At 38.6% G+C, this 13,588-nt stretch overlaps 1 protein-coding gene across 6 annotated transcripts in view; it reads left to right on the top strand.

Moving 5' to 3' along the window:
- The window catches only part of Adhfe1 (alcohol dehydrogenase, iron containing 1), a 34,392-nt gene extending 23,983 nt beyond the window's left edge, over window positions 1–10,409 (top strand). For 2 of the 6 annotated variants that reach the window (XM_023722417.1, XM_023722418.1), the window contains 2 exons: window positions 2,226–2,383; window positions 8,890–10,403. In XM_023722417.1, the coding sequence (XP_023578185.1) occupies window positions 2,226–2,383; window positions 8,890–8,973 (242 nt within the window). In that variant the 3' untranslated portion in view covers window positions 8,974–10,403. Of the gene's footprint in view, window positions 1–2,225; window positions 2,384–8,889 lie in introns of all 6 variants that reach the window. The other 4 variants (XM_023722416.1, XM_023722414.1, XM_004637525.2 and 1 more) reach the window with 4 other exon arrangements.
- The last annotated feature ends 3,179 nt before the right edge of the window (window positions 10,410–13,588 follow it).

A 13,588-nucleotide genomic window follows, 5' to 3' on the forward strand; every position in this document is an offset into this window, starting at 1 on the left:
TTATTATTTTAATGTATGTAGTACAGGGTCTCACTACACAGATTGGACTTGTAGTACTCCTGCTGTTTTCAGCCTCCCAAGCCCTGGCATTACAGGCATGCACCACCATGCCCAATCTCATTTGCTGTCTCAGTGTTCCCTGGGGGCGGGGCTGTCTCCGCACACCTACAATTGAACACTGGTCCCTGCACGTGCTTAAGCAGACACTTTAATCCACTGAGCTATCTGGCCAGCCCTGTGCTGCTGATTTCTGCTGGTCTATTGAAAGCAGCAATTAATGCTTAAATTTTTTCCTATTTTTAATTTTTCAGGGGCTGGGAAGATAGCTCAGTAGAATAAGCGCTTGTCTGGCAAGTGCAAGGTCCTGAGTTCAATCCCCAGTACCACAAAAAATAATAATAATAATTTTTCAACTGATTTTGCATGCCTATATCTGGTAATCTGAACAGCTAATCTGAAGACAACAATATGCAATATAACAACTATTGTGGAATTACTGTTATTTTGGTTAGTGAAATTCTGAATAGTTTCTTTTTTTAAAATATTTTATTGAGAAACAAATAGCAATGAAACAGTTTCAAAACTGATTATTAACACAGTTTCAATAATTAATACATTGCATATTGTTGTCTTAGTGGTTATTCATTGTACAAGTTGCAGGAAATTCTGAATAGTTTCTAATGGGGTTTGTTTGTTTGTTTTACTACTTTTTTTTATTCTCAAAACAAAAAAAGAAAACCTAGAGGTCCTGATGGTATGTTTTATGGCAGTCATCTCAGGAACATGAAAAAATCATATTCCCTGTGTCTTGTGTCACATCGCCTTTCTACCTAATGCATGTTTTTGCTGCCGCAGAGCAACACAGATTTGTCAGGCAAGGTTTACCTTTCATGCAGCTGTTTCCCAACTGGCCCTATATCTGATTTTGTTTATGCTGTTTTTCCTGGATTACTGAAGCAGTTCTCATTGTCACAGAAAAGAAAGTTTAAAAACAATTCAATCAAGTGCCCCACTGTGCAGGGGACCTGTGTGTCCCAGTCTCCTTCAGTGGCCTTTTGGGTAGACCTCGTGCCACTTGCAGAGTGCTTAGTTTCTTGGCATGAAGGTGCCCACTCATGTGAGTGGGGAGAGGGGTGAGTGCTAGGAGTTGGGAAATGACATAATTTCTTCTGGGGATTTTCTGCCTGTGGACAGAACCCAGTGTCTCTTCCAGATTGGTATCTCCATGATTATATGTATTAATTACATCAAACTTCTGCCTTAAAAATCTCCAAACCCTGGTAACTTCATATCTCTTCACCTTTGTCATTATTATGTACACATGCAATACCATTTGCCAAAAGTCTTTATGCTCTGGACACTGTAATATTTATTGAAAAGAACCTTCCCTGCCTGTTGACAATAGAGTTCAAAATAAAATTTTATAGATATTGTGAGGAAATATTTCCGTCTCTGGCCACACATAGCCCATTTCTTGGTCATACTTTTTTTTAATGATTAAAGTGGGAGCTCTTTAACCTTATCTCACAAGGTGTTTACACAGGGTTTATCTTTTTCTAAGATGTTAGTGAGAAAAGATGTTCATTCAACACATGCACCTCTAGATGTCAGCAAATTTCAAGATTTGAAAAATGACACAGCTGGGTTTCTCTTACAGACCCTGCTTCCTCATCCCAACACCAGCATTTTTCCCTGCTCTTATCTACACCTCCTTTCTTAGCCCTTCTCCTCCTCTTCCTCCTCTTCCTCTTCTTCCTCCTCCTCCTCCCCCTCCTCCTTGGTTCCCTTTCTCTTTCTCCTCTTCCTCTTCCCCTTCTCCTTCCTCTTCCCGTTCTCCTTCCCCTTCTCCTTTTTCTTCCTCTTAACCACCATACAAGGGGTGACCAAATGGGAAGTGGCAGTCACTCGGAAATGTGGGGAAAGTTAACTGGTCCAGCGAACTTGTCTTGTGGAAGATCTCTGTTCCTCCATCTGACCTTGCTAAAGTGTCTTCTATTAGGTTGACCATGAACCTTTAAGCCATTGTCAAGGGGCGGCACAGTGATGTGCTCATACTTGGGGTTGGGCAGTGAGTACACAATATGTACTGTGCTGATCTTGAACAACACCCCAGAGTCTGCATCATCTTCCCTCTCCCTCCCCCCTCCATCTCTCTCTCTCTCTCTCTCTCTCTCTCTCTATCTATATATATTTTTTTTTTCTCTTTTTTTTTCACTATCTTCTAGGAGCTGATACCCGCACTGCCAAGATCCAAGATGCTGGGCCTGTATTGGCAGACACACTCCGGAAATTCCTATTTGATCTAAATGTTGACAATGGCCTGGCTGCCATTGGCTACTCCAAAGCAGATATCCCAGCACTGGTGAAAGGAACACTACCCCAGGTAAGAGCAGTCCTCACTCCTGCTAAGAAGCACAGAATTTCCACTTGGGGTATGTTACGGGAAATGAAACCCCAGGGGTCCTCTAGTTGCCTCCATATCACACAGCAACTATCTTCCTGGAAGAGAAGGGTCAAGGCTCCTTTGCTTTTATGCCATAAAACTGTAGTTGAGGTGGAGCTTTTGTTGCAGAACTAAAAGGATTCTTTATGAAAATTGAAAGCTAAAGAACCAAGTTGATCTTGAACTACATCAAACTTCCCTTTTCCCCACTTCTGCTCTTTTAAAGGTCCCCTATAAAGCCCTGCAAAGCTATTACTAAAGGACCACTAATATTATTTTCTGCTACAAAGACCTGTAAGTTCCTACTATTTTGTGAAGAACAGGCAGTCTTTGAGTTATACGTTTTAATATTGCTTTTCAAGGAATTTGGGACATGTGATGTTTTATATGTGGGTCCCTCTCAGGCTTATTTCATTTATTTAAAGTCACTAAAGAATGTAAGTTCAATGTGCTGCTATGCTTCGTTAATTTGGTAGAATCATGATAGATGTGAAGTGCCCTCTCCCATGAAGAAAGGCTCTCTGGATCTCTTGAGCTAGTGTATCAGACCCTAAAGGGCCAGCATCCAATTCATTGCAGTTCACCATTAAGTAGCGAGCTCAGCACCACAAGCACTGGTTAGTGGACCACACCATAGTCACCACAACCAGGATGCTCCTTTAGTCTTGCTGGTGAATATGGGAAAAATGAAGACCACCTCAGCCTTATGGAGCCCCTCTTCCCAAAATGAAGGCATCCAGGGATCTCCTTGATATAGCTGGCGACTGTGAGATCTACTCACACAGCATTCTGTGACCACAGACAGCAGTAATTTTTTCTCGCCCCACTCCAGAGAAGCAAGGGCCTCTAACTAGTTGCTTCTTCCTCATTTCATCAGGGTTGAGAATGTTGACAGCCTCACCCATCACATAAGATAAGATTTGTGTAGACTGGGTCACAGCTCACACTCCCACAAACCTGCCAGAGTAATGCTTGGAATACTCAGTACATAAAAAATGTACTGCCTGAGTGACGCTTGGGATAAACTGTTAAGTGGTCAAGATGTGTTATGTAGCAGGACCAACTCCCCATGATGAATGTAATCATTATATAATGCTAATATGTACTAATACAGTTTCTTAAATTGAAAATATATAAGGCAACAGGGAATGGCAGGGAGTTCAGCAAAGTAGGAAGCATATGGCCCATCTAATTGTGTGAGCAGTACAATCACAAGGAGAAATTCGGTTCTTCCTTTAGGTACTACAACCATCTTTCAAGAAAAATTAGCAATTTGGATGTTTCTGTTGCATTTTTCCTGTTTTCCCAATGTACAAGTAAAACAGGACCCATGAGCCACCCGTTTTCTTGATTTATATTTAGGCTCAGTGAATCCAATTGCATCTAAAAATATAAAGGAATAAGAAACATAAAAGTCTCAAAGTATAGCATAGATGGCCCCTGAATCCACCACAAACATTTATTCTAACCTGTAAGTCCAAGAGACTAAATAGAAAAAAAAACCTATCATTTATTTTATCCAGACCTGCTAGAGTATGAGTTCCATATGGACAAGACTTTGCTTTGTTCATCCATCCTCTCTTGCACTTAATACAGGCTAATAAGTATGTTAAATCAGCATATATTTGCAGCCCTCACCTCCTAAATCCTCTGTCCACATAAGCCTAATGACTGGATGGTGAAAAAATTTTCAATATCTTTCCTTAGACAACTGAAATATACCCAAAGATGGAAAAGTCATAAAGCCTGTCCAAGAACTCCCCAGACCTATGGTCACCACAGTTTTAATTTGGCTTCTGGCTTGATAGCATAGTTTCAGTGATAACTATCCATTCTGCAAGGAGCCCTCTGAAAAGTCTGTTCATAAATCCAAGGAAAAATGTTCAAGAGTACATGTTCATCAACTTCTGAGAATGGCACCCACAGTTTTCAGGTGAAACTGTATGATATTCTTGGCCAGATAATTGCTGGTGGCATGTCATGCGTGACCCAGCTAGCAGCACCCACTGGCAAATGTTTACCATTCTAATTCTGCTGTGCTCAGACCTTCACTTTCAAACACTATTCCAGATAGAAGAAATTCAAACTAATGTTAGAGACCATCCACTAAAGTCAAAAGTTAATTAAGTATTCTGAATGCCTCCACATACATGTCATAGTGGAAAATCACAGAGGCAAAACCTTAGCTAGACAAAATGAATTTCCTAGTTTCACAAAAGATGAGAAATAAATGCAACCTGTTGAATATTAAATCATGTCTTAAAGTAGGAACCCAAGGGTGGGCCAGATAGCTCGGCGTATTAAAGCACCTGCTTAGGCAGACTCAGGGACTAGGGGTTCAATCCCCAGGACTGTAGGAATGGCACTTAGCCCTTGGGAGGCTGAAAACAGGAGAATCACTACGAGTCCAATCTATGTAGTGAGACCCTGTACACCCTGTATAACCTGTCCTAAATTCATTTTAAAAAATCAATAAAGTAGAAACCCACATTTTTATCAAGCCATATTCATAAAGTGTCCCAAGGCATACACTTTTTCCCTTTGGCCATGTTTTCATGATTAATAAAAACATAGTTAATTTAATTTTATTTTTTATAGTTAATTTTATTAACCAGCACTCATTCCATTTTTAGAGTTGATATGATTGAAATATGTATACATTAAAAGACTCCTAAATCCTTGGGGGGAAGCTTAGAAATAAGCTTCTCTCTTCCGTAGATGGAGAATTACTTGTAGAGGTTTTTGTTTTGTGTTTTGGCTGCAGCAAACATTTTACAGGAATGCCATGGCAATTTCAGATTTTACACATATGGGTGACTAATCTTCATTTATTAATATTCCAGGACTTAAAGTAGTAAGAAGGATATATTGGTTCCTGCAAAGAACATTGCTAGAAAGGTTATTTCTTACAGTTAATGTTTGAGAAAGGTTCTTTTATGTGCAGCAACCAGGATTAGTTTTCTCTGGATGGAACAACCAGGCCAGTATTCTTGACCAAACACCACCGCCCATACTAGTGGTAGCAAATAGCACTCCTGTGTGCAAAGGCTTCCAACTGCCATAGCCAGGCTGCAAGGAGAGCGGGCAAGAATAAATTAATCTTCCCAACTGGATTTCTGAAACCTTTGGAAAGAAACATTTACATTCCAAATCAAAACATTTCATTACTAAGAAGAGCTGTCTACCCAAATGAGCACTTCCACTCCCTGGTAGACAGGCCAGCTGAAACATTGTTATTTTATGAATGTGCTAAAAGGAGAAGCCTGAATTTATTTCAATGCCCATGTTAATCAGTTTTCTTTAGTTTTACATGTCTATAAATAATAGTACATTACTTAACACATCTTTATTCTGAGTGTTTAGCTTTTCTGTGACACAGCTGATATGTCTAGCGAAACATCACAAATTTAACTTCTTTAATCTGTCATTAGGGGCTAGCAAAGTAAAAGATAAACTCAATGTAGTTTTGGCTTCAGGTACTTCTAGGAGTCCTGAACTGCTCACCAGTGATAAACAGGATCAGGTCAAGGGCCTGTGAGCCGATCAGATAAGAGTTCCTCATTAGAACAGAATAATGTAAAGATCATGATCATCACCTCTGTCCATAGCAAACCCTGAAATTCAGCCAGCTCTTATCCCTTCCTCAAATGTGTGGGTGTCTCTGTATGTGTAACCATGAACGGATCTCTCTGCTTTGCTATGAATTTTCAAAAGTCTGTAGGAATTTTGTAAACCATCTACTGGGATATAAGGTTTACCTTTGCCTCATCATATTCATTAGTATAGTCTCCTGCCATCTCTTAAATGTACATCTATCCTATTATTTTACTTGCTTGTTTACTTACTTAGACCTAGAGTCTTGCTACGTTGCCCACCCTAGTCTTGACCTCCTGGGCTCACGCCATCTTCTTGCCTCAGCCTCCTGAGTAACTGGTACTACATAGATGTGCCACCATACCTAGTGTAGTTAACTTTTTAATTGTAGTAAAATATATGCAACATAAAATTTGCCATTTTAACTATTTTTATGTATACAATCCAATGCTACTAGGTATATTTATAATGTCCTACAGCCATGAACAGTACCCATTTCCAGATCTTTATAAAATCATCCCCAACAGCTCCACATTAGATGATAACTCCCCAATCTGCCCTTCTCTTGTCGCCCCTGGTAACCTCCATTCTACTCTCTGTCTCTGAATTTGCCTGTCCTAGGTACCTCCTGTAAGTGGAATCACAGTAACTGCCCTTTTGTGACTATTTTATTTACAAGAATGTCTTCAGCATTCATTCATGTTGAAGTATGTGTCAGAATCACAATCTTGTTTATGGCTGAGCAATATTTCATTGTGTGGGTACACTACACTCTGTTCATCCATTTATGTCCCAGTGGCCACTAGGATTGTTTCTGTCTTCTATTAAGAATAATTGTGCTGTGAATATTGGCATACAAGCATTTTTTTGATTCCCTGTTTCCCTCAAAAATATTTTTTGAGGGCTGGTGAGATGGCTCAGTGGTCAAAAGCACCTACTTAAAACAAGCTTAGCAAAGCACAGGGACCACGGTTCAATCCCGCAGCACCACATGCCAGCCAGCCCCGCCCCCTGGTGGGCTGAGCTGGCCACACACACACACACACATAAATAAATAAAAATTTAAAATATATATATATTTTTGAGTATATTCTTAAGGGTAGAAATGTTAGATTATATGGTAATTCTATGTTTAATATTTTGAGGAGATGGCAAAATTTTTTCTACCGTGACTATATCCTTTTACACTTCCATTAATATACAAGGCTCCAATTTACATTTCTTAATAATACCATCCTAATGGGATGTAAAGTGACATCTAGTTGAGGCTTTGATTTCCATTTTCCCAGTAAGTAATAATATTGAGCATCTTTTTTAAATGTTTTTTCCATAATTTTATTGATAAACAAATAGCAATGAGACAGTTTCAAATCAAATTGGTAGGACAGCTTCAATAATTAACACATTGCATACATTCTTCCTAGTGGTTAATTGCTGTACAAGATGTGGACATGATATCCTATTTACAAACACCATTATAACAAATCCCTCTATTCATTAAGAGAATGTAACTATATATCTACCCTAACCACTTTGAATACACAGATACAAAATGGACATTCATCTGTATCCCCTTTTTTTGTTAAGTTCCGTTATTTGAATGTCATAGGTGTGTAAACCCAGCAAAATATTCTAAAAGAGTCCAGTAGCCCATAATAGTATTGGGTCTTCCGCTTGACTGGTAATGTCAGAAATTGTTGACTGAGTCCCCTACAGCTCAACATAATATTGAGCATCTTGTCATACACTCCTTGGCTATTTATCTATTTTCTTTGGAGAAATATCTATTCAAGTCCTTTGTTCTGAGTTGTTTGGAGTTTTTTATTGTTGTTGTTGAATTGTAGAAATAATTTTCATATTGATATAGGGGAATGAAACTCCCAACCTAAAAGGTTCCTGGGATGAGTTCATATTCTCTAAAACCAAAGAATGAAAATGAGAGGAGTGGGCAGAGTCAGAGATCCACTTGTGTGTGTGACCTTGAGACACCAATATCTCTTGATTCTCTCAGCAACCAAGTGTCAAGCACATATTTACTGTATGTGAAGCATTAAAAGGTGCAGGGCCACAGGGCCCTCGAAGCCTCTGTCCTCCTGAGCCTCCCTGTTTATCGGGAATGCTGTAAACATGCTTACCACCAGCAGGCAAACCCAGTGACCCAGGCAAATGCAGCCCCCTCAGTGGATTACCTCTTAATTGGGCTACAGGGCACTCATCACATCTGTTAGTTCCCTACCCCAGAAAGATAGGAGAGACGTTGGGTAAACAGCCATAGGATGTGCAGGCCCTCTTCACTGACTTGACTCAGTAACTGTTGAAGAAATTAAGCCGATCACTGAACTTGTTTAGTTTCTGCTAAGTAGAAATAAAGCCTTGGTTAATGGGAGAGACAGCTCAGTTGTTTCATGTAGCCTGAAAGCTCATGTCTACAGTAGTCCTTTTGAATATACCTTAGATTGAAAAATGCTCTTGGGTGTCAAGACAACCAACTGTATTTTCCTTATACTCACTGTGCCTGCAACAGGGCTCTCTGCACTTGGAGAACTGACAAGAGATTATTCAAGGTATCTTCCCAGCAGTTGATTTGGGTCTGTATGTCTGTCGGTCAGAGGCTCTTGTCCATGCAGAGGTCTGAGGGCAATGACTTTTGAAAACTTCACAGGAAAGAGATACTATCATGGGAAACCTCCGAGTTAGGAATTGGGTAACACGAAGTACACAAGAAATATGATCTTTAAAGATATGACCATTATCAAGTTTGATTCTTATGACCAAGTTAATTTATATGCCCTTTACCTTTTAAAAACAGCTATTTGCAAGCTCCGGGTAATGACATTTATTTACTGTTTCAGGAGCGGGTCACCAAGCTTGCACCCCGCCCCCAGTCGGAAGAGGATCTGTCTGCATTGTTTGAAGCTTCAATGAAACTGTATTAATTGCCATTTTAACTGAAATAATTACGATTGGCCTTTGTAATTCTGAGAGAAAAAAAAAGTTGATCTGGCTAGAGCTCTGTCTTTTCAAACCTCCACACTCAACTTTTCCTGTTACTAGTTTGGACAAAATATAAATTTATCCTATAGGAGTTTCCCTGGTGTTGTAAGTTTTATTTTCATAAAACAGTGTAGACAAAAACTTACTACGTCAGACCCAGAGCCAGATGTCAAGGATCAGTGGTCTTCTGCCAAACCCCACAGAATACTCTGCTTCTGCTCAATGTATATCAAATGGGCAAAAATCTAGTATCCATCAGATATGTAAATGTTCATATTCTACACCTACACCCAATAACTGCATGCCTAGAAATTTAATTTACAGAAGTACTAGCCTAAGTATGTAAAGAAACATGACAAAGAGTTTCTGGCAGTACTTTTCCAAATAATAAAAATTGAAACAACCTAAATATTCAGTAATAATATTTGGATAAATAAATGAGAATATATTAAACGGTGGATTACTGTGGTGTCAATAATAAAGATGATATTAACTCTGTTGGAGATTCATCAATTATAAAAAGACATTGGCCAAAAGTGTTGCAGAAAAATTGTATGTTAATATGGTCTGATTTTTATTTCATCTACTATTTACAAATATATGTCTACATATAGAAAAAAGTGCTCATCAGTACAGTAAAAGTTATTACTAAAGAGACAGAATTTGGAGTTTTTAGAATTAAGAGAAAATGTTCACTTTATATTTTGTACCTTTACTTTATATTTTGTAGATGTGTATCATTTGGATTGGTTAAAACAAGCTATTGTTCATTTTTTAAAAGGCAGAGGGGTGGGCATATAGCTCGGTGTGGAGCACTTGCCTATTGGATGCAAGGCTCTGACTTCAGTCTCAGTACCACAAAAAGATAAAATAATAAAAGGAGAAGGAAAATATCATTTTAATGTTTCATGTCAGATTCATCTAATTTTATAAAAATACTAGCAACTAATATTCAGAAGGCAAAATCAAATCTGAAGAGGTAAAATATTGAAACCAATTCTGTAGTAAACAAATTATTCTCTTGAAAAAAACACTAGCATCCTAAATGATAATAAAGCTCTCTTTGGAAACATTTATCTAGTGCTCAGAGTAAGTAGATTCAAAAGCAAACAGAATTGCTCTATGCAGATGCAGATGTAGTAGCAAGTACAATGGCAAATTCCAAAGATGCTGCCCAAAGGAAAAAGTGGTTCTGGAAAAGTGGGGGAAAAGGGGAGCAGCCCCTGGGAGTGACAGTGCTGACAAGAAGGCTCAGGGCCCCAAAGGTGGTGGCAATGCAGTAAAGGTCTGACGCATTCCATGTGAAAAACACAGCAAAATTATGGAAGCCATGAAAAAGTTAAAGTCCAGGATGAGATTCAGTGAAGTGGCCACACAGTATAGTGAAGATAGAGCCAGGCAAGGAGTGACTTGGGTTGGATGACCAGGGCTCCATGGTAGGGCCATTTCAAGAAGCAGCATTTGTCTTGCCTGTGAGTGGAATGGGTAAGCCTGTGTTTACAGACCCACCAATTAAGACAATGTTTGGATATCATATTATTATGTTTGAAGGGAGAAAATAAAATTATATGAAAAATTTTTAAAAAGCCAACAGGATCCAAGTATCATGATAATCTTCCTCTCTGCTATTCTCAGACTACAGAAATCTCATTGCTGCTTTTTTCAGAAAGATTACCACACTGAAAAAAAATTTTAATAAAAAGAATAATAATAAGACAAAGATTACCACATTGAGATTTGCCGGCTCAAGCTTTCAGCAGGAGCTCAGTGCTCCTGGAGATTTTCTCATATATTTAACTGAAATTTAATCTTATAAATAGGCTATATACATATAATTACATCTGGGTTAAAAAAAAGACTAGGACTAGTGATACTATATCATTTGACTGCTTCAGGCCCTCTCTTTTTTGTTGCTGTTATTGTTTTCTTTCTTTCTTTTTTTTTTTTTTTTTCAGTACAGGGGATTGAACTCGGGACCCTGCATTTGCCAGGCAAGCACTTATTCTACTGAACTATCTCCCTGGCCCTGTTGTTATTATTTTGTTGATATTTCAAACTAATGTTTGTTGGAGGTCTTCTCAAATTACAAATGTAAAATATGTTCAAAACCAAAAACTGCTAATACAGTACAATGACAAAGTAATTGTTCATTTTGCTCCACCTAAAAGATAACTATGAGGTATTTTGTACATGTTCTTGCAGAAAGTGACATTGTTTTACTGAGAAGTGGTATTGTTAAGGTAAATTAATTCCTATGGAGGGGAAAAAAAGAAAAAGAAAAACCTAGGCTAGGAGTATAGTTCAGCTGTGGAATGTGTGCTTGCAGGGCCTGGTTTCAATTCCCAGTACCACAAGTAATAATAATAATTATTACTATTATAGCAGCAAAGCGTTGAAACTGTTTATACCAGAGCTCCGAAGGTACGCCTAAGACCACACCAACAGAGTTTCAGCTACACCTCGCAGACTACATCTAGCTAAACTTCCTTCTAGCTTTTCAGGAGAATCATAAAAAGTGACAGCAGAAACCAAGTGTAAATGAGAAAGAAAAATAAACTCTGCCAATCTGAGATTCTTCAGGAAATTTCAGTAAAAGTTTTTAATGAATATTTCAAAAAACATTAGCATAGCAAAAACTTCATCCATAAATATATCCATATATATATATATATATATATATATACACACACATACATATATGTATGCTCATCTCATATATATTTATAGACATCCTTCCTCTGATATAATTTAAATCATTTCTAGATTACTTATAGTACCTAACACAATGTAAACACTGTGTTTGTTATGCTGTATTTTTCTGGACTATGACGAGGACAAATTCTATACATATTTAGTGCAGACATAATCATTGTAGGCATAAATATTAGCATGCAAGCAAGATTCAAGAAGTGCACAAAGCACTAGTGTTAGAGGAAGATGCAGCTCTGTGAAACAGCGGGAGGCTACAGCTCAGTGTGCCTCCACACCGCTTCATTCACGTGATCTGGCAGAGGGCACAGTGCACAGCAAACTCAAGCTTTACTGTTTGGAACTTTCCAAAAATCTTTGTCTCCAGTATTTTCAATCTGTAGTTGGTTGACTCACAGATGTGGAATGCACATATACAAAGAGCCGGCCCTATATTCTGCAATGTAATGTGACATCTTAGGAGTACGTTAGACTAGGGACCAAGGGCCCTGGGGTTTGGTCCAATCTTATCTGAATCTTTCTTTCCTTAACCAAAGCCTTCTCCAGCTTGAAAATGCCAAGACTGATGTGTTACCCACCCCTTAATGTGAGGTTTTGAATTGAGGGAACTTAATGTAGAATCATATGAGAGATAAAAGTGAAATCTCTGTCTCTGTTTGATGCCTTGCTTAACACTAGCCAGATGTCTAAATGTGACTCACCAGAAGTGTTTGGTGTTCCTATCAGTGATGACTTTGTAGAGGAAGAATTTAAAGGGCAAGCAGGAAAAAAACAGATTTAGGAAGCTGAAATATTTTTTATCTTGATACCATCATGTTGGTCTTTACATTTTGAAAATATGGTAAAGACATGTTTTGTGACTTACCAGTTATTTTTAAAGTACAATATAGGAGATTAGACCCATTTCTATAAACCATTGTCATGTTGTAGAGACAATAATTAAGTACATTTTTCTAATTTCAAATGTTAGTTTTCTATTGGTTTCCTTTTTAAAAAAAATTCTAGAGTCTCAGCAGCATGTACATGGATTAATTTACTTACTAAGGCAAGCAACATTAAAAGAAAGATACTCGCAAGTCTGTATATGACTACTTTCATAAAACTATCATTTAGCAGCATTTTCACTTGCAACACATAGGCATATATTTTATTTCATGACATACAACACTAATTTGTTCCAAGTGGGCCATGTTTTTATGATTTATTGTCAAGTGCCTCAAGAGCTGACTTCTTTTTGTGCTCCTGTCGCCTCTGTGGTTGGGCTTGGCATTGTTTGTGTGGCTGTGGACTCAGCTGTGGGGTATTTTCAAGTGGTCAGTGATATAAGTCTGCTCTTGTAAAATAAAGACAAGTACAGTATGAAAACAGAGAGAAGGCACACACAAAAATTGCTTTTCTGCCCTTTTGACCCTGAGAAAGATTAATGGTTGTTTGGATTAGAAACTGTACCCTAATGAGGCCTTGTGGCCTCTGGGGAGTAGGTAAGAGAAAGGCCTATTCACCTCTGGGTCAACACTGCACAGGCTTCAAGTCTCTGATGACCAGCAACCCCAAGCCAGACAGCTGCCAGGGCTCTGGCATTAAGTGCCCAGTCCTCTGGGAGCTGTTAGGGGACCAGGCCATCACCATCACAATAGCCTGAGGGAGGTGGTCTCCAGAGCCAGGGCACAATGAATGGACAGAAATTGTTTCTTGAAGCCCTATGTTGAATTACTGACAGCTGGGGATGGGCGGGCCCACTTCTTCCTGCTGTTATTCCACTGGTTTTCCAACCACTCCAATCACTCTCAAAATAAATGCTCTCTGCAAACTGTAGTAGTTGAGATTTTTGTCCCATGTAAAGTCTCT

Source organism: Octodon degus, unplaced genomic scaffold (assembly GCF_000260255.1).
Source record: "Octodon degus isolate 3935 unplaced genomic scaffold, OctDeg1.0 scaffold00091, whole genome shotgun sequence".
In the NCBI taxonomy this organism is placed as follows: Eukaryota; Metazoa; Chordata; class Mammalia; order Rodentia; family Octodontidae; genus Octodon; species Octodon degus.